At 32.4% G+C, this 26,650-nt stretch overlaps 1 protein-coding gene across 28 annotated transcripts in view; it reads left to right on the top strand.

Annotated features, from left to right (window-relative positions):
- Nucleotides 1-26,650, top strand: part of DTNA (dystrobrevin alpha) — a 472,577-nt gene that overhangs the window by 368,425 nt on the left and 77,502 nt on the right. For 12 of the 28 annotated variants that reach the window (XM_031946436.1, XM_031946432.1, XM_031946435.1 and 9 more), the window contains 6 exons: nucleotides 6,194-6,299; nucleotides 11,781-11,947; nucleotides 16,058-16,182; nucleotides 19,681-19,689; nucleotides 23,275-23,358; nucleotides 25,079-25,168. In XM_031946436.1, the coding sequence (XP_031802296.1) occupies nucleotides 6,194-6,299; nucleotides 11,781-11,947; nucleotides 16,058-16,182; nucleotides 19,681-19,689; nucleotides 23,275-23,358; nucleotides 25,079-25,168 (581 nt within the window). The other 16 variants (XM_031946441.1, XM_031946446.1, XM_031946449.1 and 13 more) reach the window with 5 other exon arrangements.

Raw genomic sequence — 26,650 nt, 5'->3', positions numbered from 1 at the left:
CTTATAAAGAAATAGAAAGATAAGACACATTTATTCAAAGGAAGTAAAAAAATAAATGAGTTACAAACACTATAAGGTGGTTCTGTTCCCAAATCTACCATGGTTTAGTATTTTTCAGTTTCTCATTTGTGAATAGCATTTTTCATTGTAGTTTTATGTTCATATTCTAAATTATGTTCATTCTTTTTTCTCCATAGTCTCTGGTTCATTTTAAACTATCCATTAAAATCAGTAATGTGTCCTTTTAATTAATATGAGATACCCAAATTCCATCCTTGAATTGATTATTAGGTTATATGAAGAATAATTAAAATTATAGTAGATAGAACTTGGCACTTTAATTTATAAAGATATCATAAAAGTTTGTTAAGAATTTTGATATTTGGAACCTGAAACACACTTTCTTATATAAACAATATCATAAATAGCTAGCATTTATATTTAAAGTTTTTGAAGCATTATATAAATATTGTTTTATTTTATCCTCATGGCAACTCTGGGAGATAGGTGCTATTAATGTCATCCCAGTTTTACTGAGGAGAAAAATGAGGATCCACACAGCTTGTATATGTTTGGGGTTGGATTATTTGAATTTTTTTATTCTTTATTTGCTCTATCTAGCTAGGGAGGTTTTTATGAGAATCCATTAAAAAACTGTTAAAAATCTATTATATTATGTACGGGCAATTATAAAAAAGTTTTTTTTTTAAATCAATAATATAGAGTCACTTTTTCCCCAAATAATAAAATATGTCAAAATATTATTCAAATAAAATAATCCACAGTGCCTTGCTATGAGCAGCCAGTTGGACTCAAGAGTTCAGGTGATGAGACTTTTTGGTTCATATCTATTGATTAATCCCCTATGTTAAAGGAAAGTTTCATGCAAAAATCATCATAATAAAAGATGAAAATGGTAATGATTTAATAAAAATAGAAGATATTAAGAAAAGGTGGCAGGAATACACAGAAGAACGATACAAGAAAGATTTTAACTTCACCTCTAACCATGACATGCTGGAAAATGAAGTCAAGTAGGCCTTATTTAGGAAGCAGTGCTAACAATAAAGCTAGTGAAGATGACAGAATTCTACCTGATCCATTTAAAACCCTAAAAGATGATGCTATTAAAGTGTTACACTCAATATTCCAGCAAATTTGTAAGACACAACAGTAGTCATCAGATTGGAAAAGATTGATTTAATGTCCCAATTCCTAAGAGCAATGCCAAGGAATGTTCAAATTATCAAACAATTGCATTTACTGGAATTTGCAATTACTGGAAAAACAGGCTGGTTTTTGAAGAGGTAGAAGAACTAGAAACCAAATTGCCAATATTTGCTAGATTATGAAGAAATCAAGGGAGGTCCAGAAAAACATGTACTTCTGCTTCATTGACTACACTAAAGCCTTTGACTGTGTGTATCACATTAAACTGGGCAATTGCTGAAAAAGATGGGAGTATCAGATCATCTTACTTGTGTCCTGAAGAATATGTATATCAGTCAAAAAGTAATAATTAGAATCAAACATGGAAGAATTAATTGGCAGACGATTGGAAAAGGGTTAAGACAAGGTTGTCATGTCATTTATTTAACTTATATGTAGAGTACCTCATATGATATGCCAAGATGGATGAATCGAAACTTGAAATTGAGCATGTCTTGAGAAATATCAACTATATCAGATAGGCAGATGATACCACTCTAATGATAGAAAATGAAGAGGAATTAAAAGGGCTTTTGTTGAGGATGAAAGAGAAGAGATTGAAAGCCAGCAAAAGCTGACTTGAAGTTTAATATCCAAAACACTAAAATCATGGCAACTTGTCTCATTACTTCCTGAAAAATAAAGATAGAAGAAAATGGAAGCAATGTCAGATTTTATATTACTGGGATCAAAGATCTTGTGCAGAAGATGGCTATAGCCATGAATCTTAAAAGATGCTAACTTTTTGGAAAACTATGAAAAATATGGACAGATTACTAAAAAAATAAAAGATATCAAGATATTTTTCCATTTAATAATATTTTTTACAATTCTATGTAAAGATAGTTTTCAACATTCATTTTTGTAAGATTGAGTTCCAGTTCTTTTCTCCCTTCTTTTCTTTCCTTCCCCCTCCTCAAGACAGCAAGGAATCTCATATAGATTAAACATGTATAATTATTTTACCATATTAAAGGTAAAGTTTTTCTAGTTGAAATGTATGGCTATAAAAGTTGAACTATAAGCAAAACTCAGCTCTGCAGAACTAGCAATATTGAATTGTGATGCTGGAGAAAATTTTTGAGAATCTCTTGAACAATCAATACTTAAAAGAATTTTATTCAGGTTATTCAATGCAAAATCGAGTCCTGGAGGTGAAACTTACATACTTTGGCCATATAATGAAATGATGGAACTCATTAGGAAAAAAAAATCCTGTTATTGGGAAAGATTGAAACCAAAATTAAAAGGAGGCAGCAGAGGATAAGACTAGTAGATAAGACTGTAAATAATGCACATCATCTTGGACAGAATTTGAGAGAGAGTGGAAGGTAAAAAGAACTGGCATATTTTGGTCCATGGAGTCATAACAAGTCAGATATGATTGAACAGCTAACTAACAAAATAGGCTTTATTACAAAGAAGAGTGGAGAGAGAAAGAATGGGAAGGCTATGACCAAACATAGGGAATGTTCTATGGGTATGGGATTGAGTGGGAGGTATGGCAGACAGCTAAGAGGAGACTGATCTCTACTCTTCTAGCTCTTATAAAAATAATATTAGGTGAAGAAATCTGAATGATAGGATTAGATATATAGACCCAGAAGGGACCTCAGAGACTCAGGAAAGAATTGCTGTTTGGAATGTCAAAGTTGGAATGCCTCTGTGCTGACCAAGAGAAAATGAGAAAATGGAGGTAAAAGGAAGAAGAAAAAAAAATCCTGTCCATAGAGCCTGCAGAGAACTAGACTGGACCCATCAAACTGTAGATAAATTATTTTCTTTGGTGTTTAAGTTAAGAATCTTGAGGCTAAGTTTTTTTAAATCAACAAAAATTGAACTTATCTTAGAATAGTTAACAGTTTTATTTCCAAACTAGGTATATATGTTAGTCATTTCTAATTAAAGTCTTGTTGACTTCTTGAAATCATGTACAAGAATCTGAGAGAATTTTTCATATTGCTGTATTACTCCAAAAGAAGTCTTGCAACTAAAAAAACTTCTTAAGACTATGGGAAGGGTTCATGGGAAGGATTGAGGGGTATGGAGAATGAGACTAGTTAACATCTTCATTTCATTTCTGCATCTTAAAGAGAGATTTTTTTTTTTTTTTTAGAGTTCTGGAGTTCAGATTTCATGATATTTGACACCCTCAAAATTATTGAGGCAATAACATTGGTCCAGGTTCATTCTATGTCCCCCCTTTGCATCTTAACTTATTCTACATATATATTTGATGGTATCCATTAAATGGGCAGGTGGAGTTTGACTAAAATCACATGAGGAAAGGAAGAATGTGACAGAAAAAAAAACCAAATGTTTGTTAATTGAAAAAAATTAAATATAATTTTTAAAAAGATCTTATAGGAAATCAGTGACTTATCAGGCATTTCCTAAATATTTTATAGTATGTTAATGATACTATAAATTAATTAAGTTAATTTTAAAGAAAGTATATAAAAATAATTGAAAATTATATCAATGGTTACTTACATTTAAAACAGATTTAAAGACTGAATTCAAAGAATGTAGAACAGTAAATAGGTAAATCTGAATATTGTTCATTCAAGCTAGTAACTACTTGAAGAAGGTCCATAATTATTCTGTTATATTTGTATCACCAATGCCTGGTATAGTGTCTGGCCTATAGCAGAAGTTTAATAAATGTTTCATCGTGTGATTGAAATGAGATAAGCTTATAAAATAATGGGATGGATTGTGTGTATGTGTGTGTGTGTGTGTGTGTGTGTGTATGTGTGTGTGTATAAATTCACTAAAAACAATCCCTAAAAGGGGGGATGATCCCAAAATTGTTGAGAGTAATCTCCTTAGAGTAAGTACACAGACTAAAGTGGTAGCTATTTTGGAGAGAATCTTGAAATGAGATAAAAAAAAATCTTGAAAGTGAATTAATTATTCATTTTTCAAAGAAAATAATGACTTAACTTGCTTTCTGTTATTTACAATGTCATGGTAGCATAGACTAATATAGTTGAATATTGCCCAACAGTCAAAAGCAATAATAATCAAAATAAACATTATATAAGGAACAGAAACAACTAAATGGTATATAGGATAAAGTGCTGGCCCTGGAGTCAGGAAGACTCATATTCCTGAAATCTGGCCTCAGATACTTATTAGCTATATAAATCAAATAACCCCATTTGTCTCAATTTTCTCATCTATAAAAATGAGTTAGAGAAGGAAGTGGAAAACATTCCAGTATCTTTGCCAAGAAAACCCCAAATGAAGTTACAAAGAGTCAAACACAACAGAATAACAAAAATAAGAAATAACACCTTTAACTTGAAACTGAGTGGATGCCCATCAATTCGAGAATGGCTGAATAAGTTGTGGTATATGAATGTTATGAAATAATATTGTTCTATAAGAAATGATTAGCAGGGGGATTTCAGAGGCCTAGAGAGATTTACGTGAACTGATGCTAAGTGAAGTGAGTAGAACCAAGAAAACATTGTACACAGCAACAAGATTATGTGATGATCATTTCTTATGGACTTGCCTCTTTTCAACAATGAGGTGCTTCAGGCTAATCCCAATGGATTTATGATGGAGAGAGCCATCTGCACCTAGAGAGAGAACTGTGGGAACTGAGGGTGTATCACATCATAGCATTTTTACCTTTTTGTTATTGTTTGCTTGCCTTTTGTTATCTTTCTAATTTTTTTTTTCCTTTTTGATCTGATTTTCTTGTACAACATAATAAATATGGAAATATGTATAGAAAAATTGCACATTTAACATATATTGGATTACTGTCCATGGAGAATCGGATGGGGGGAAGGGAGAGAGAAAAAATTTGCAACACAAAGTTTTGCAAGGATGAGTATTGAAAACTATGTATATATTTTGAAAATAAAAGCTAAAAAAAAATCACCTTTGGGGATTCTTCCTCTTCCTGCCCCCATTCAGCATCAGATGGGAACTCCCCTCTCAAATCTCACAGAACACTGCACTTTCACCTCCCTTATGTTCTCATCTTGTATCTTTTAATTGCAGTTATTTGTATATGTGGTATCTCTCCTATTAGACTAAGAATCATAAAGACAGGAAGTTTATTTAATTTAAATCTTATATCTCTCACAGTCCCTAGCATAGTATTCTAGACAAAGCAAGTGTTTAATAAGGTTGTTTGGAAGAAAATATGATTATTGCAAATATCATTAGAAAATTCAATTTTAGGTAATATTTGAAAATAGCATTTTTAGAAGGATCACATTTATGCTTTTCATTAGAAATAGCCTAAGGTACCAGAGGGAAGAAAGACCGAATTAAGCAGAGAAACAGGGAAAACCGGGGAAAACCCAGAGCTTCAAGATCAGTACTTCTGATCTTGGAATTCATGAAATTGCATTGTGATTATTGTTGTTGCTACTGTTGTTGTTTTTAAATATTTTGATTACCATATTTCAATACAATTTCTTCCCCTTGTAATTCCATGCATTTAAAAGTATTCTTCTGAGAATGAATCCATAGGCCTCACTGGATTATCCAAGAATTGCATGATATACAAAGGATTATAAAGCCTTGCTCTAAGTGGATGATGATTATATCTCATGTCTCAGTACATTTGTATAGAACCCATCTTAATCATCTATTATCTTAACCCATTTTAATCATCTAAGTAAATTAATGCTTTTTCATTGTAACCTATCAGATTATGAGATGGTACTAGATTTGATTTATAGATCTATAGAACTGAAAAGGGATTTGCAGGGAGAATACTTAAAAATTACATTTGGAAATGCACCTTTTTTTCCCTTCCATTAGATTCTTGTTGGCAGGATCAGTTTTCACTTTTTTTTCATATTCTTAGCACTTCATACAGACTCTAGGCATACAGTAAATAATTTCTAAGTGTTGATTGCTACTTTTTTTTCATATTTTAGTTTTGAGTCAAACTAAAGTTTGTATAGATGTATTAAGGTTTCCTCATTCTTAATTTTGTTTCTTTCTGATACAGAAAAAAGTAACTTTGAATGCTTTCTTGGACACACTCATGTCTGATCCCCCACCTCAGTGTTTGGTCTGGTTACCACTTCTCCATCGATTGGCAAATGTAGAAAATGGTAAGACTGACTGTGGGGGTTGTTTTAATTTATACAGATAAAGTTATAACGTCTATGTTTCTTTCAGTAGTATATATTTTTCAATGTATATATCTTGAAGGCTACAACTGTTTTTGTCATTATATCTCTAACATAATACTTTTGATGAAGTAGATATTTAATAAGTGCTTGTGAAATTAAATTGAATTGACTATTGCATCATGGCTACAAATATGTAACTTGTATTTAGATACAGGTCATAGCTGTGTGACATGTTTTGGTGTTATTGATTGTTCCACATTTATCTCACAAAATACTTTCCTTATATTGTAAATATAAGATAAATATAATCATATAATTATTGATATAATCAATGATACTAAAACATGTCAAGACTGAGAACCAAGAAAGATCTCAAAAGAAAAAAACATAACTATGACCTCTAAATACCAGTTTCTTATTCATAGGCATAATGCAAAAGTCAATTCAATTTAATTTTACAAACACTTATTAAATGTCTACTACATGCAAGATATTATACAGATATAGATATAAAAACCAAAAAAAATTCCAGCCTTCAATTTTTATTATTATTTTGATGAATTTGTGATGTAATTGGTGAGGATATTAGTACTATTCTTCACTATAATTTTTGTCCATACCTTTTTTTTATTATTACTTTTTTATTTTTAATTTCAGAATAAAACAATTATTTCCATAACATAGTACAATAAAAAGATGATTACACATGAAACTACAAATCTATTATGCACAACTTGCTGTTCCTTTCAAATATACAACAAAATTATTAGGTAAATTTTTCCTTTCTCCCCGCCCTAGAGATGGCTACCATTAAACACAGTTGTACACACACACACACACACACACACAATTATTCTATACATACTTTTACTTATCAGTTCTTTCTCTGGATACATTATATTTTTCATATATGTCCTTTATAGTTAATTTGGATATTTACAAAAAAATTATTCCTTGAAAAATAGAACTGGGCAAGTAGAATTATTTCCATACTTTTCTAATAATTATCCATAAAGAGAACCAACATTCTGGTGGCCTGGTCCTTTTAATATCTAATGGATATATCTAAGGCAGTATTTTGGCCTTATCATCAATAATCTTATTCTTGCTTGTTTACTACTCCACTGATTCCAATGATAATTTGTCCTTAAAGTACTTCTTACATGAAAGTCATTATTGGTAATATACCCAATATGCCCAAACTACTCATACTCAGCATATGCCTTTCTATTGTCCTTTAGGATTCATTATATTTTCATTGTTCTGAAATTGTCATGTTCTATGATTCACATCATATAGAATTTCTGAGAAAATATTGCTGTTAAAAAGATTATAGACTTTTGTTGATAGCAAAAAGTTTAGATTCCTTGAAAGTGTCACATTGTTTCTTAAATGTGATTCAGCTTGACTTCCTTTAGGTGATTCTGGGCCCTATCATTGTCCAAAATATATATGGTTACATGCGAAAGATACATTATTATTCTTATTCCTAAAAAATGAAGGTAATCAATTAAATTTTTAAAGCCAAATATATTAATTCTGCTTCCTTTATCTGTCAGAAATCATATAATTATGGTACACAAATGATAAAATTGTGGGATCATAGGTTGAGGTCACAGTATGCGTTCTTACTTTGGAGATGTAATTTGCAAATCTAGCACTCATGAAGCTATCTGTTTTTTCCTCAATGTTTGGCCCACAAGTAAGGTAAGTTTTCACTAGGTGGATGGTCATGGCTTGGCTATAGCTTTATGTCTCAAACAGTTTGTCCACCACAGGTGAGATTAACTCACCAACAGGTGAGAAAGAGAGCAGTTAGCATGCTTTTGTATTCAATTATGCTTTTCCCATTAAAAAAAAAAAATGCCTTATTTAAACAACTAAGCATCAACATTAGCTACTAATAATTATATTTCGGAATGAAATTTAAAGGAGATTTCAAGAAATATATATTCCTGGATATAATTAAATCTATCACTAACTAATCTTTAGCTGTTCTTAATACTCTAATTTTCTTTAGGCTTAAGTAAAAACAGTTCACCCTGAACATTTGTTAACAGGAATAACATTCCCAAGTCATATGCATGGTTTGGGTAAGCTTTTGCATCAAAAATCATTGCAGACAACTTTCCTCATCTATCCACAGTTTCCCACTCAGTCAAAAGCAGAGTAAATGTTTCACAACAGACTCTTTTAAAAAAAGCATGACATACTTCTAAAGTTTAATCTTCATTAATAACGTTTTCACTACCACTTCCTTATGTCTTAAAATCAACAAAATAATCATTTGTAGCATTTGCTGACTTCCAAGGTCTAAATGCTTATCCTGAATATTTAATAATCATCACGTCTGTATAAGCTGCCCCCAGCACACCCCTAGACAAGTAAATCTACTCACCATATTTGCTTATAAAACTATTAAGGAATGGCTTTTCACTGCTTTCTTTGCTTAGGTGGAACTAACTTATCCTGTTGCTTTTAATCATAACATTCTCAAATTATGTGCATGGACTGAATAAGTTTAAAGGCTTAAGGAAATTTGATATCAAGCATTTTTTTCTTACTTCTTTATACCTAGAAAAGTAAAATAAAAAAAAAGTGAAAGTCCTTATCATATGGTATATGTACACATAAGCATTAACCATTAAAATCGTTCATTTTCACTTAAAAAGAAAAGCAATTTTCCTTATCCTTTTGGAAAATAATATCTTTACATTACTCATTTTGTTTTGATTTGTGACATACATAAAATGAAATTTAATTATTAAACATTTCCTGCGGCTAGGTGCAGTACATTTATAGCTGAAACATTTATAAATTGTCTTTTGATAAAGACTTTTGGAAAATTCAAATATCTAAAAACATACTTAATGAACACATGAGGCTTTTTAAACAGATATTTTAAAAGATTTCTCTTTAGGTAGTGGGAATATTTAGACTGGTAAGGTTAAAAAACTTATTTGTAAATTCATTATAGGTACTCCCTCCACCCCTTATACACCTATTATCTTTGTATCTTCCTTTGTGGGCAGACCAAATGCCAATATATCAACTGTTGTTACATGTAAGCAAATGTTTTATAGATCTGGAGTTCCTGACTCCTCACAAAATAGAGGGAGGATATATTCTTGAAGGATACCAGAGTAGTTGCTTATACCTCTACAGAGTTTTGTTATTTCCTTTTTTTATTTTTAAAATAAGTTTTATTGATGTGTCCTATTTCTTATATCATAAAAGTCATCCAAAGTATCCCCTTTCTTAAACACAAAGCCATCCTATATAACAAAGTATTTTGAGAAAAGAAAGAGTATCATCATAACTGATCAATGTATTGAAATATCTGAAAACATGTGCTATGTCTAACACAGATGAATGCCCCACATGCCCAAGTCCCATTTGATCATTATAATTTTCTTACATTTCCTTTTGATTTTTTTGATGTTTTCTCATTTACATTGTTGTTGTTATTGTAAAAATATTTCTTAACTCTGTTTACATTATTCTCCATCAGTTCATGTAGATCTTTCCAAGCTTCTCTGCATTCATTACAAACATTCATTTCTTATAGTACAGTAACATTTTATTACATTCACGTGCCACAATTTGTGGTACCATCTTTCAGATGATGGTATCTACTTTGTTTCCCGTTCTTTTAATCATATCAAAAAGTTCTGCAATAAATATTTTGGTGTATATGAGAACTTCCTTTTTATCAATGGTTTTCTAGGAGAATAATACCAGTAATGAAGTCTCTGGTTCAAAGTATATGAGACATTTTGGTCACTTTATCTGAATAATTGCAAATTGCTTTCCAAAATAGTTGTGCCATTTCACATCTCCACCAACAATGCATTAATGCATTTCCACAATCCTTCCAACATTGACTATTGTCAATTTTTGTCATTTTCGCCAGTTTTGAGGTGTGAGGTAAAACCTCAGAGTTTCAAAAAAATAAATAAATAAATAAATAAATAAAACCTCAGAGTTTCTCTTTTATTAGTGATCTGAATCACTCTTTTATATATGGTTGTAAATACTTTGCAGTTTTTTTGAGAATTGTTTGTTCAAACCCTTTGATCATTTATCTATTGGGAAGTAGCTGTTATGTCATTTGCACTTTGCAATTTGTGCTTCTTTTCCTGACTACTCTATTAGAGAGTAATTTCCTTAAATGCAAAAACCATGTTTGTACATTTTTTTAATTCAATATCTTCCCATGACATGGGAATATTTGATGATTTAAAATTAATCATTGACCCCAAATACCATCAGCTTAATCCCACCTAGTTTGAAATGGACATTTACTGTTACCAAAGCAAGATAAATTTCTTGATTTGGTTCAATTCAGTTTGTTTTCAAAGACTTCAAGTATTTCCACAGAGTCCATCTAGTTATGGCTAGAAAGGAAAAACCTACATGGCTCTTTATTGGCTGTCCTTTCCAAAATACTGATTTTCAGTAGACATAGACAACAGTTTTAGTTTTAAAATGCTAATTCATTTCTTGTCTTATTCTCTTTTTCTTCTTGCCATTGGAATCTGTGGTACTAGCTAATAGTTGTGACAGTAGAAATATATTATTTTATCAGTAGAAATGACATTCAGAAAGATGCGTTTCCATGTGTTTTGCCAATACACTCTAAGGAAAGCCTTTCCATCTAGCCTTCAGCTGGAATCTTCTATGGCTGTCTTCTCTGTTAGAATGTGAACTTCTTGAGAGCAAACTGTCTTGTTATTCTATTTATATACCCAGAATTTAGCAGAGAATATTGAAATAGTGCTTAAAATATTTTTTTCATTCCCCTCCTTTCTTTTTTCCTTTATGCTTTCATCCTTTTCTCTCTTCCTTCTTCCCTTCTTTTTTCTCTTTCTTTCCATTTATAATTTCCTTCCTTTCCTTTTGCTACTCTTATTTCCTCTACTTCATTGCTTTGTGTCCATCACAAATATCTCTCATGTATTTTTTCTTTTTTTTACCTCTCTCATATCTCCCTAATCTTTTGTCTCCCTCCTTATGCACCAATATCTAAATATTTGCTATTTCCCTGTACTTTCTAAGAGTTCAATTGTTTCTATTAATTGTGTTTCTGGAATTTTCAAAGAATTATACAAACCTCTGAGAAAAAGAATGCAGTTTTTGGTGGGAGTAAACTAGCCTGAGTCATTTATATTCCTGTAGTGCGACATGGAAGGGGAAAGGAATTGGCCACTCCAAAGGATTTTGTTTGTTTGTTTGTTTGTTTTGAAAAGAATACTCCCCATCTGTTTTCCTCTTACCCTATATGAAAGGGATACCGCAAGTTTCTGAAATTTGTCTCATGCTGTTTTCAACTAAAATTGAATATCAAATAGAATGCTAAAAATTAGGATTGGTAGTGGAAAAATTCAGTGCCTTTTAGTAGTTTTATCTTTAACATTATTCATTTTTATTTTTTTTTCTTTTTATTCATCTTCCCCTCAGTCTTCCACCCTGTTGAGTGTTCCTATTGCCATAGTGAGAGCATGATGGGATTTCGCTATCGATGCCAGCAGTGTCACAATTACCAGCTCTGTCAGGACTGCTTCTGGAGGGGCCATGCCAGTGGTTCCCATAGCAACCAGCATCAAATGAAAGAGTACACGTCATGGGTAAGGCAAGGTTCAGGCACCGTTTACTGTAGAATGTTTGAGTCTCCCCAGAATGAGAAGGAGCATCAAGAATGGTGTAAGCATTGGGGATCAGACTTACTTTTTATTTTAGGGGGTGAAATTTGGTGTGCTCCTTCCTTCTCATTGGGGGTAAGTAAAGATACTTTCCTCACTTCACTATGAGTTTCTGGGAGAAATTTTGAATAATTTTGCTCCTGGGAATCTAGATGTGAATTTCCATCATTTTTGTGCTGTGCTAGATGCCAACAGAACAACAGGAAATGCTTGGAAAATTTTTATTTTCACAGGACATTGAGGATGTTTGTTTGATTGTGTTTTAGATTTTTATAGGACTTCATAAAATGATTGCTAGTTTATTTTTTTCTTATTTACTATAGTTCTCTTTACATATTAATTGTAACATGAAGAAAAGCAATGTAGATATCTGGGTTAAATGGAAGCATTCATTTTTTCTTTTTCTGAATTTTTTTATTATGTATATATGAGTAATTAATCTTTTAGTGTACAGTCAAGTAGACCAGTTTAGTCAAAATTATAAGAAACAAAGTTTCCCTTGGATAGCTAGCTGCCTATCTGATATCCTTGTCACAGGAAGCAAGTGACAGTGAGTCTGTGAGAATAATGGCAATATCTTGGTTTCTCCCTCAAGCAATTTGCTCTCTGCTGCTTTATCTTATCATTCCCAACAGTTACATTCAAAAAGCAGTTATGATGAGGATGCTCAGTTGTCTCTGTCTTCCATTAGAGCATTGTTCTGTGGATTGTTTTTTTTAGGAAAGCAGTCTTTTCAACTCCTGACACTATTCCTGACATGAGAAAAATCTATGTCACTTGCAACTAAGCCCCTGCAAAGCTAAACAAATTTAAGTTCAGATTAAGATGATAAGAGATAGCTTAATTGATCCTAAAGAAAAGAAAAAAACCATCAAAAACTTACCCAGAATATGAAGTTTAAATTACATGTACTTACTTATTGGAAGGGAAAAAAACAGGAAAATGTTTAACATTAGATCACTCTTTGTTTACCACTGACCAACTCCCAAGTTTATATGTTAGTGATTCTCTGGAGTCTCAGCAGAGTTGTGTCATCCACTCAGTGTTTCTACTTGGTTTGGGGAGACCATAAAATGATGCAGACTTCACCCAAATCTTTATAGATAAGATACTGTGGGAAGAAAAGTTTTGCATCCAATTAAGTTTATCAAGTATTTATTAAGTAGCTACTATCAGAAAGCTAGGTGGCTTAGTAGTAGGAGCACTGGCCTGGAGTCAGGAAAAACTGGTTCAAATCTGGTCTCAGACACTATTATTGTGAATTCGGACAAGTCACTTAACTTTATTGGTCTTAATCATCTGGAGAAGGAAATGACATACCACTCGTGAATCTTTGCAAAAAAAAAAAAAAAACATGGAAAGTACTGGCATGAAATGGTCCATGATATGAACAACAACAATCAGCAAAGAGAAAAAAATTTCCTTGTCCTTATTAAGTTTAACTTCTTGCCATTTATTGTCTTATTTCCATAAGATACATTCATATAAATATAGATAACCCAATAATGTATAAGTTCCTTAGATAGGTACAAATCAAAATGCTCTGTGAAGTTTTTAAAAGCATACTATGTGCAAGGTACCCAAGAAAGAATCAAACATAAAAAGAGACACAAGTCCCTGCCTAAAATCTATTGAGGGGTGGCAGAGGCATATAACATGTAGTAAATTGTGATCTATAGCAGAATATATGGGCAAAAAAGAGGATAAGTACTCTAAGAAAATTTGAGAAAAAAAAGATCAATTTCTCCAAGAGGGCCCAAGAAAGTTTCATAAAGGATGTAGCTTTGAAGGAAATGAGTTTCAGTAGGTAGATATGTGGAAGGAGAGAGTTTTAGGCCTGAGCATGTTGTCTATTTTTAATAATTAATTACTTTCATATTTTATATATTCAATAATATGGTGATTTTGTTGTATTGGGGAAATTATTATTTATATGGAAGTTTCCCCTTTGATAACCATATTCACATTTTTTCTATCATTTAAAATTGACTTTAGAAAAAAAATTTCTAAGTGCCATGAATAATATTTAGTTTTCTGAATTGTTTTAGATTCTAAAATAACAATAGATAGCATTTTTTTCTTTTTAAAAAAATTTATCTGAAAAAATAGAAAAAGGAATACAAAATGCAATAAAGCCAAACAAAGGAGTATATCTTCATGTGGCAAGCAGAACATCATTGAAGATTCAAAATATATAACAACAAATTACTAGATCAAGTATATATAAATAGATAGATAGATTTATCTATCTAGATAAATATATATATATATATATATATATTAGCAGAAGAAATTGTATTCGTTAATTCCACTTTTTTCATTACTTACTTGCAATTGTTCTTTGGTTCTCTGCTGCACAGCTTATTTACTTTTTTTCTTTTTTCCCCCTTTCATCTCCACTACCATCCCCAAGCAAGATAGCATTGTCTTTAGAGAATATATTGACTACCCTAAAAAGAACACCAGACTTAGTGGACTCTGGGATTTAAAGAACATTTTTATACTTTTTGGATGATGGAAGAGGCAGTGGTGCTGGGGAGGACATCCCAGGAAACCCTTTGTAGTATTTTTAAATAAACATTTATAAGTGAGTTCTACATTTAAGTCATTGAACTAGGAACTGTATGGTCAATAAGCATAAAAAAGAAAGAAACTTACAAGAAGAGATTAGGTAATACAAAAATGATTTTTTTTTTTTACGAAATTGAATTTTATGTGGATGAAATGTTTGAAATGCTAAGAGATTTCCAAGGAATGTGAAATTACTTTCATTTGGAAAGGTCAGAGAAGGATTTATGGAGGAAGATTCACCTGAGCTAAGCTTGAATGATAGAAAAGAAGCAGATGATAAGGGAGTAGAAGAAAAAAAGCAGGGAAACAATTCAAAGTGGATGGCATGACCAAAGACACAGGGGCACAAAAGGATGAGAGAAGTTCAAGAAGTAGTAAGTCATGTTGAGTTGAAACATAAGATAATACAGGCAAGTAGAATGTGAAAGGGCAAGAAAGGGAGATTGTAGGCAACTGAATTCTGGATTAAGAATTTTGAACTTTATTTGATATGTAATAGAGAGTAATAGAAGAGTTTTTATCATAGAAATAATGTGATCCAAGTTATGCATCATGAGAATTTGACCAATTTGCTTTAAGATATAGCTAAAATTCTAGTGTTCTAAATGATATATACTATTTTTTTCAATATCTAATGTTTTAGAAAGTATTCAATAGCATTTAACCATTTCCTCCTTTACTCCTTTTGTTTTTAAGTAGAAAACTTTTATTATTGTTCTCTGATTACTAGTGTAGCCTGGTTGTAAAGGGTTATAATGGAGAAGGAGGAAAAGAGAAAGAGAAGGATAAAAAGGAGGAGTAGGAGGAGTGAGAGGAGAAGCAGGAAGAGAAGGAAGAGAAGGAAGAACAAGAAGAAGGACAAGAATAAGAACAACAATAAGAAAAAGAACAGGAAGCAGGACAACAACAATAGGATGAGGAAGAGGAGAAGGAAAAAATGAAAAGGAAAAGGAGAAATGATTGATATGCAAATGTATATATTACTTTGATTTTTAAATAAAGAGAAAAGACTAGGTTTTATAGTGAAATTTTCAAAACAAGAGGTACAGCAGTAAATGTTATCTTGCAGAAAAGGACAATTCAATTGAAGGGTTTCTGGTTGCATGTTGATAGATTATTGATTACTAATGTAGCAGGCTGAGAATTGGTTTCAGAGTTAAAAAGACCTGGGTTCATCCTCTTTCATATACTATCTATATGACCTTGGACAAATAATTATCTTCTCAGTGACCCAAGTAACTTTTTAAAACTCTAAATTGCAGAAAAGGTCTCAATGTGCATTGGGAGAGGGAACTCCATCCTTAGAGACTCCTAATCCCAGGCCTAAGCCATCCCACATACCCAACGTCATCTCTTTCTCTCCATCACCCCCAGTAGACCATCTTGGAGGGATTTTTCATCTGTGATATCAAAATTATTCCTCTTGTCTGTCTATATTACCTGTGTCTTGCTTGTCCCTCCTAGAAGTCACCTGCTAAGAAGTTAACAAATGCACTAAGCAAGTCTCTGAGTTGTGCTTCCAGTCGTGAACCTTTGCATCCCATGTTTCCTGATCAGCCTGAAAAACCATTAAACTTGGCTCATATCGTGTAAGTATATACAGGCTACGGGGTAGCTGGTCGTGTTCTTGGATTCTTGGCTATCATGTAATGGTTTTAAAGATGTATACATGCATTTACTGAAGTTCAGATTTCAAGTCTAAAACTTTTAAAAGAAAGAGCACTTTTAAAATGTCACCACAAAGAGAAATTTCCCTTTTCCCAACAAAGACAAATTACCCTTTTCCCTTGACCAAACAGTCAACTTTAAGAAGCTGGCTAAACTGCCTTAAATACATACAGAAGCAAGCTTCTAGAAATTGACATCTTAGAGAAGACTTTTGATATTGAGGAAATTATACCATTTGATATTTTACTAACTAAACTAACTAAACACTAATAGAATTTACATCAACTAATAATAAGAGGAAAATGGATTGTTTGTTTGTTTGTTGGTGTTGTTCATTTACCTCCTAGATGTACAATCTCATCTGAGTTTGAATTTCCTTTCATTTCTCTCAATAGTCAGAAGTTAAATGTAGCAGTGTTGCACATAGATAGAAGACAGAATTCAGGATTCAGGAAAAGCTGAATCTGTACTAATGCTGACATATACTAACTGTGTAACCCTGAATCAATTATTTAACTTTTCATTGTCCCAAGGCAACTCTCCCAAACTACTGTATAAATTAATCTAAAAGACTATATCAGTGTAGGGGATTTCTACACCAGGAACTTCTCATCCAAAAAATAAATAATTTTAAACTCTCATCAAATCTGAAAGTTATTATATCCCTAGCAATATAACAGAGCCCATGAGAGGACATCATGAAGGTCAACTAAGGATCCTCATCTTTTCTGCTATATTTCTGCTATAGGGGCTTACTATTTCTTGCATTAAAATCCTCCCCATGTCCTTGATACCTTTTGCCCTGGTACAGCTGTCCTGCCTTATTAAGTAAGATTACGTCCTTCTCTGAAAGCCTCATAATTGGTAATTCACTGTCCCTAAAATACCGTCTTATTTCAGTGCTGACTTGTTTCAAATGATTGATGATATTTTCATGAGCAAACTAAAAAGCTGGGCTATAGAGCTCTTGTTCAAAACTAGTCACATTTTTCAGTTCTGTCCAACTCTTTATGCCCTCATTTGGGGTTTTCTTGGCAGGGATAATGGAGTAGTTAGCTATTTTCTTTTCCAGGTCATTTAAAGATGAGGAAACTGAGGCAAGCAGAATTTAGTGATTTTCATAGCCAAGTCACACACATAGGAAGTGTCTGAGATCAGATTTGAACTAAAGAACATGAGTCTTTCTGACTCTAATCCCAGAATTCTACTTACTGTTCTACCTATCTGGTTTCATTTATAATTAACTATATGCAAACCAAAGAAAATTACTCTTGCAGTCAGTCAAAAAGATGATGCTATAGGCTTTCTAACAAAATTAATAAAGAAAATTATTTTCCCCACAGTAGTTCTCTTATTTTCTTAGATCATTTGTCCAAAACAGCACACAAATGCTTAGGAGCACTATCCTGGTTGTGAGCAATTTATGCTTTCTGTTAAGAGTTGAAAGATAATTTTACTCAATAAGAGATAGTCAGTGGTCTCCGTTATTAACAGTTATTTAGCTACTGGTAAGAATTAGGCATCTGAGAAGTTGATGCATTTAATATTCTTAAAATCCCATACTACAGAATATGGTTATCTTTGCTTTGTCTTACTATAAATTTGTAGATCATCCCCAAGTGCTAATTATAGGCTCATATTGAGTACTTTGCTTGGGGAAAATCACCTCATGCATTCTGATTCTCAACTCTAAACTCCCAGAAGTCCCCAGCTTATTAAAAAAAAAAAAAAAAGCCCTAGACTCTCCTCATCTAGACCCTATCTAATTAATGAAAATCAGTAAGCTGCTAGAGAATGATCAGAAATGTAAAGGAAATTGTCCTATGCTAACTGAGGTCTACTTCTGAATCCTACAGACATTAGTTCTTTTAAGACTTATGTACCTCTCCTGTAGAAGTTAATATATTTCAGCAGTCTGGTACCTCTTTTAGTTCTGCTAGGCACAATGAAGATGGATAGGAAATGAATAAGAAAGCTCTTGCTCTATCAACTTTGCATTAGAACTGAATTATTGCCACATCCTAAAAATAATTTGAAGTGAGTAGCTATGAAGACGACACTATCTATTTCCCAGTATAATCTATCCTCCTAGTGAGTCCATGTGAGAATACAGAATATTGTTTGGTAATTCATAATAAAACATCTATTAAATCACAGGAAAAACATGGCCAATTATATTAGTTACTCATATAGACTAAGGAAAACTATACACATCCATTGATGATGTTTTGCAGGGCAATATTTTTCTTATCTTTATTTTAAAGCAATACAAATTAAGCAACATCATGAGAAATATGTTCATTAATACAGGAATTTAATGATCACTTTAAAGGTTTACAGAGTTTTCAATTTGTATCAGAATGGAAAGTTTTTTTCTGTTTTACTCTTCTGTCTATTCCCCCCCCCCCCAAATACTGTTACATTGACCAGATAAACCATCTTAATTTTTTTTTTGTTGCTCTCATGCATGACTTTCTATTTTAAAATATATCTTTTTAACTGTATCAAATTATAATAGATATATAATAGCCATCTCCTTGAATGATTTCTTAATCTGTTTACTCTCTCAGTTGAGTATATGTGTAATGCTAGTTAATGATTACATTTATTACAAAAACACTTTTTAAGACAAATATAGAAATGCAATTCTCAATTATTTATGTAATATATATACACAAATATATGGTATTATTTCATCTACCACACTAATCATGTACATTTCCAAATGTAATCAAATTTATTCTTGCTTCATCTTATGATATTTAGGATATTGTGATTTCTGGAAACTTAGAAATAACTATGACACTATCCATTCCTTTATCATTTCATTCCAAATAATGATTTATGACATAGAATTTGGTATTAGTCTTCTTTGAGATTCATTACCAAATCTTTAAAAATAGAAAAGCATTGGAAGGAACAAAACTAATTTTACCCATGATATAGCTTAGCTTGATCAATATTTAGCAAATTAGTTGGATAGATTTTTATAACTTCCTAAAAATTTTAGTGCCAAATTTTTATATCACTTTTGACAAATGAATATGACACTGTAATTTCCTAGCAATTTGAAATTTTTATAACTGTACATTAGATCCAAGTAAAGAAACCATATCTTCAGAGCATAATATAAAAACAATATTTAAACATAAATTTTAAATGTTATTTTTTCAAGGGGACAAGTGACAGATAAGCAAATCACATGGAAAAAAAAATTCTCTTTTTCCTTCCTTCCTCTTCCTTTCAAGCACAGGTCACTTAATGGTCTACCCACTTACCACTTTTCTATCCTCACTTAGCAATATTTAAATAGTCTTCAAGAGCCAAACAAAGAAATTATGATTTTTGCCTAGCTGAGATAGTTTTTAAATGTCACCATAATTAATGTTCTCTATTCTATTTTATTTTTGCTGCCAAAGAGATACTTGGTAAGTATTTTGTTAGAACCCACTATAGTTTTTTAAAACTTACAATTATAAATATAAATGGCTATGAAACATGTAATTATGAAGTGAAATATCAATTTTTAGGAGTCTTAACCTATAATTTTCACATCCATAAATAAATCATTGCAGTAGATTAACACAGACTTTAGTGGTTGATCCTATTTTTTGACACTGAATGGGCATCATGAGATTGGCTTAAAATCCTCAATGTATATGTACCTTACTCAGTAGAATGACTGATCTTTTGGTTAGAAATAAAGTATTTCTTTAAAAAAAAAAAAAAAAAAAGGGCAGTGTGTTATTGTGCAAAGAAATCAAGGTGTCTAGCCAAGTCCTCCAACACTTACTAGCCATATGATTTTAATCAAATTATTTAACCTTTCTCTGTTTCCTCCTGTATGAAATGTCTACTTTGAACTAGATCATCTCCAAAGTTCCTCCAGTTCTAGCATGGTATGAACAATTTCTTTATCATGACCAGTCATCCCACTTTGATATTTATGATGACCTTATTCTTATTTCGAGACAATGAAAGAAGACATCAAGGTTCCACTTTATAAATTGTAACTTTCCCAGGAAAAAACAAAGATGTATATTGGACTACTAATCAACCAATATTTTTTTTTAATTTTCTACCCTATTGGGCAAATCCCTGCTTTCTTTATTCATCTACACACATATCTACACATGTATGTATGTGAATAGAGAGATAGATAGATAGAAAGATAAATAGACAGGTAGACAGACAGACAGACACAATAAAACCAGGGAAGTTACATACAAGATTATTTAAGGAGAAAGTGCAGAACCAAGTAAGAATTCGTGAATGAATATATTTTCATTTTTCCTGGGGATGCTTTTCTCTCACATTTAGATTTCTTTTCCATTTTTTGAAGGCTACAAAGGATGGAAATGTTTCTTTGGTTCTATTCATTTCAGACTTGAAATGCTTTTGATAGTCCACAGTAGAAATTTTCATAATTCATTTCAACAGCCTTTACTGGTTGCCTCCTAAATGTAAAGTACTATACTGGATGCTGAAGGAGAGACAACAACGAGAAAAACACAGTTTCTCCTCTCAGGAAGCTCACAATTTACTAGGGGTTTATAAAACATAAATTTAATAAAAACCAGAATGCAAAATTGGAATTGAAACACTGAGAGAATGGAAATTTATAGACTGATTATCTCCTTCTAGCTTACAGATTCTGGATCCCCAAGGTAGATCCCAAGTTAAAACTTGTTTTAAACATGTCTAACTAATGTAGCTCACTTTTGACAGTGTATCATAAATGAACAAAACAGAACATAAAGATAATTTTCACAATTTTAAATTATCTCCATGCAAATGAAATAAAGAATCATTTTCATTCTATTTAGAGCTAGAAAGAGCTCAGGCATAAAGTCTAATCTCATTTTTCTGGCAAATAATGGCCAGCTTACTGAAGTTGGAGCTGGATACATGTTTTTTCTGGAATGGCCACAAAACTGAAATAATTCAAAAGAAATATAAAATGCAGAAATTTAGAGAATTCATCCCAAATGTTTACATGAACTGTTTGTGCCCAACCTATGAGAGGACGTGTCATCATTATACTGGTCTGATCAGTCACAGTTTGGACACACTGTTACTTGGCTCTAACATAGTGATATCATTTTGTTCATCTTTCAGAACAGATAACAACTAACCAAACAGTAGAAGCCCAGAAACATTAAATAAAGTTTATACATGTCGTTAAAAATAGAGTTGATTCAAATCAACATCTTTTGACCCCAAAGTCTTCTTATTATAACAAAGCATTTGGTTGTATTTATGTTAGTGTATGTATGTATGTATACATATACACACATTCTATATATATATGTATATATATTCTATATATATGTGTATATATGCATATATACTATACATATGTATGTATATATACATGTGTGTGTGTTTCAAACCTGATAAACAAGGTCAATCTTGCACCACTAAGGCAAATTCTTATCACAGAAGGGCCAGAAGGCATAGCCAATAATAATGTTTCCCTAACTTAAAATTTAGAAAACTCATAAATTTTACTTTCTTCCAGACTCATGCAGATAAATCTTTATTGGTACTGCTAATGGATGTCAAATTATAGCTTAGTATTTTGTACTTTAAAGTTCAATTCTGGATTTCTAGTGATACAAGTTATTTTTTCATGCAGTAGTGAGTGCTTTGCCTCTCTTACCTTTCCACACAAGAAACTACATTAGCTATTCATCTATAACCAAGTATTATCTAATATATTCAATACAAATTAAAACCAAAAATTATTTTTAGTAATAAATACCACTTTCTTTTAATTGAGTGCCTAGACATCAGCTTTTGATCAGAACAAAAGTGAAAAGGATGTTAAAAAAAATTCAATGAAGTAGTATAGTCAGATGGGGCAAAAACAAAGCGTGAAAACTCTTGATTATTATTTAGTGCCAGTAAGTCTTTGAAAAATCATATAGTATGCTACATAGAGAGCCAAACCTTAGGTTCAAGTCTTACCTTTGACTTATACTGGAAAAATCACTTAATTTCTTACTGCTCCAGACAGCTTCCCAAAACAGTAATTTGTGAGACAATTGCTTAAAGAAATGAAATCACAGAACTGTCTCAGAAACATCCTTTAAAAACACTGAATCCCATTGGTTTTTATCTTCATCAGAACTCATCTCCCAGTGATAGAATGTAAATTTCCTAAGGGTAGGAACTGTTTCATTTTTGTCTATGTATCCTAAGCACCTCGAACAGTGACTGGCAAATAGTGGGTACTTAATAAATACTTGTTGACTGATTACTCATTATTTTTAAAGATGCCTCAAATTCTAGTATGACAAGATGAGAAAAAAGGTGGATGTTCAAAGAGTGGAGTAACCATCACTGGGAGAGGGCTCACAATGCATCATGACCTGAAGAACTAAGATGAGAATAAAGCCCAAAGTCTATGTTGATAGGTTAATGGAACTGAAAGGTCATCTAGTTTTAAACCCTGGCATCTTTTTGAGATGAGAAAACTAAAACAAAACTTGCCCAAGGTTACCCAGGGCAGTAAGTAGAAGAATTGGAATTCAATCATTTGGTTCCAAATTCCAACTTTTTTCCATAGCAAGATATTGTCTGCTTTAGGACTGGAGAAGGAATACTTAGCAAAGTTTGCTTAGTTTTCTTAGATCCTCTTTCCAAGTGGAGAAAGATTATAGCTATCTATAAGTTAGCAAAACCTTTTCCCTTTTTTCAGTAACCATGATTATTGTTCTGTAGCAATATTTCCTCCTCCACTAAGAGACCATACAAAGCTCTAGGAGGCAAAGGTGAGAATAGTGTGCATACTGATGAAGGATTTCTTTCATTTTTCTCCTATGGTCTAATTTGGGCTTTTGCATTTGAAAATATTAATCTTTTTCACATAAAAGTACTATAGAAGTCAATTGGAAAATTAAACTTTGTATGTAACCAGTTTATATTGAGCAGAAGAGAACCATGACCCCCTTTTGTAGTGGAAGAGGTGAAAGGGGTGATTATTTTATTAAGACTTTTCTTTATTGTAGGCCTCCCAGACCTGTAACCAGCATGAATGACACACTCTTCTCCCACTCTGTTCCCTCCTCAGGAAGTCCTTTCATTACCAGAAGGTAAGTTCAAATGCTATTATTAAATGTCACCCCATTGGTAAATGAGTCTTGGGTCTCTGGAGTGGAAAATGTCCTACTTTGAACCATTTAATGTAAATATTAGTTGAAAGCTAATTTGGAAATATAACTTCATTCATTATACACTTAAGGGAGGCAGTTGACTCATTAAATTGATATTATTTATAGAAGCCTGAGTTTATATTCTACCCATAATAAGAAAGTAGATTTGTTCAGATACCACTTTTAATATAAACTACTTCTGTTGGAAGAATGTAAAGTGAAAACCCCAGTTAAATTGCACTTTCTGATATCTGCAGTTAAAGAAGTTCATAAAATTCCAAGAATTGCACTAGTTTTTGGAGATGTTTTGATGGTCTAAAAAAAGTCTCACCACTAAAAGTATCAGCTGACAAAAGCATCCTTTTTGACAAATGTTACTATATTCAGAACAAGGGGTTGAATCAATAGCTAGAAGGTGTGATTTCCATGGCAGTTTAATGTGTTAAAAAAAAAAAAAAGAAAATGTATGACAGTTTGTTTCATTTTCTATGTATTAATTTCCTCATGATCTAAGGGCAGAAATAATTAATATCTCTGAGTTAGTTACACATTAGAAATGTCAAGAGGAATCCTATGCAATTTTATCAACAAAAATATCAAATAGTTCAAGTTATGGTATGAAAATATTAAGTACAAATAGCACAATCTAGTAGGAAAGAAAAAGCAAAGATAAAATGGAAGTTGGGAATTGCCCGCATAATCTCAAGTGACTCTAAAAAAAGTTACAATGATCACACATAGCACAAAACAATCACAAACCCTTTCATTAAAAGCTAAACTTGTTTCTGAGTTAACTGGCTTTAATCCAGTGCTTCAGTATTTACTAATGAGGACTTTGAAGACAGAGAAACATACTACTTGCTACTCATTCCTGTCCTCATATACACATCAGGAGTAACCTGAGTTAAAGACATTTCTTATGCTTGTAATTAAAGGAGTAAAAAGAATATAGCAGTTTCAGTGATAGAAATGAAGAACCACAGGAATGTTACAGGAATTATATTGGGTTCTTCAACAGAGAAACAAAATATTTCCCTTGCGTATTACCCAAGAACCATCAGCCAATTCAATTGCTTCTTCCAAAAAGAAGTTATAAATTGTCAGACCCACTCAGAAGACAATTCAAAAACTTGTTTTTTCATTATAGTCTGAGAAGATTTCACTTAAATGTTCAGAAATATATTAGAGTCTTCATTTGACCTTTGCTGTATTTTCTCTAGGAAGCAGTACATTCTGCAAATGCTCAACCAGAGGCTGACTCCATCCTTATTTCAGGTCATTTTATATCATTTCAGCTTGGACGGTGCTTATGGTGGATGCGTCTAGATGGATAACATGACTTCCTCCACCCTAAAATATTCCTAGGATACTCTGAGCTGCTCTGGTTCCTCCAGGGTGCCCGATGCCCAATAATTCAAAATGGTGGCAAATATTTTAATTTGTTTCCTTTTTCAGGTTCTTTGGAATGTTTCCTTAGAACCCTACAGTTGTTTTAAATGATTACACACATCCTGTGGCAGCCTTGGTTTGCCTATGGTGTCTATTGCCAAGGGTCCTGTTTCTAATAAAACTATGTCCACTGAATGTCTTTCTGCTCTCACTGGGGCTGGGCTATGTAGATGGGCAATTTTAATGAGGTCTCATTGTTTGAATTATTCAGGTTACTTGAGGGTGTGAATGCAGCCAATCCTGTGGCTGATGAGCATTCTCTCATAAAGCAGTATGTAAATCAGCTTCACAGCAACTCACGGTCAGTATGTGCACACTAAATCCCTAACTGCAGTAGTTTACTAGTTAAACGATCATTAATCATTCTACTCAGTTACTAAAAATGCTTTGATAGGATGCTTCAGTGGGGATAGAGGACTTTTGTGGTTTTAATGAGACTTCTCCTAAATATCTAAACAGTTCTGAACTTTCAGAAAACTTGCCTCCTTTCCTTCTTGAACACAGTATTTCATATGACATCACATTTTCATACTGATGTATACCTGGTGCTTTATTGAGGTGACCAGAGAGGCTGGGCAGGGTGAAAACACTGTCATCAGATCCACATCCATGACAACATGTTTTTACTATATTACTTCAACTATTACTATGAGAGTACTTCAGCACATATCCCCCATTATCTTATCTTCATCATTCATCATGGAGAATATGGACATAAACATCTGAGACCTTTCTCATCCATTTAGATTAATGAGTTCTCAGATCTCTGAAATGCATTTTGCTTTAACAATATAGTTGTGACTATCTTTGGGGCTTTCTTCCTCTCACCGTCATTCTTCTAGATGATATGTAATCTAACAATTTAAGAAAACTCTGGCCAGTGAATCTGCAAAAGGCATTTGGAACTAATTTTGAAACTAATTTGACAGACATCATTGCCTTTACCTGGAATTTTTCAATGTTACCTTAGGCTGGTATCTCTTTAACAACTAACACTAAAAATAAAGCAGAGAGAATAAGAAATAGATGTTTTTCAACGAACTTTTCTTGCTAGAGGCTATTTAGCAGGTACCAACCTGGGGTTCTTTGTAGTTATAATTTGATCTTCAAAAGGTACTAAAACATTTAAATTTTTCCAATTTTCTAGCCATTTTTAAATTTCAGCTTTAGAAGCATATAATTCTTATCTCCATCACTATTCTCTTACACTCCTTTTCAAACCATGTTTTGACAGTTTATCCATGCTAAAGAACAGGAAGTGATCCTCACTCTTACTCACTCTTGGCTTTTTGCAGGTTTGCTCTAGTTAAAAAACAAGTTAGGAAATGATATTGATGAGGCCCAGATCTTTGGGTTTGATCCTCAACTGGGAAATTTGGTTCCACTATTTTCCAGGTCCCTTGGACTTAAAACTGTAGCCAACTGTTGTATATAAATGCATGGCATTACGCAAACATATATATATAAATCATGTGTACATAGATATATGCATATATGAGTCAATAACATTACTTTTGAGTACAAAAGGCACCGTATTGTTGTAGGATCAAAGAATCATAGATTTATAATTGAAAAGGCCTTGGACGTAATTAAGTCCCAACATACTCATCTTAAAGATCAGGAAACTGAGGCATAGGGTGAGACCTTCCCAGGTTATGTACTAAGTGTTTGAAGCAGATTTTGAATCCAGTCCAAGCTCAATGCTCTAACCACTACATCATGTTACCTGTTTTATATCATTATCATATTTTCAGTGGCTGCTATCTTGTGCCTGGTTCAGTTT

This window comes from Sarcophilus harrisii, chromosome 1, assembly GCF_902635505.1.
Source record: "Sarcophilus harrisii chromosome 1, mSarHar1.11, whole genome shotgun sequence".
Classification (NCBI taxonomy): Eukaryota; Metazoa; Chordata; class Mammalia; order Dasyuromorphia; family Dasyuridae; genus Sarcophilus; species Sarcophilus harrisii.
This window is presented reverse-complemented; position numbering and strand designations above follow the sequence as displayed.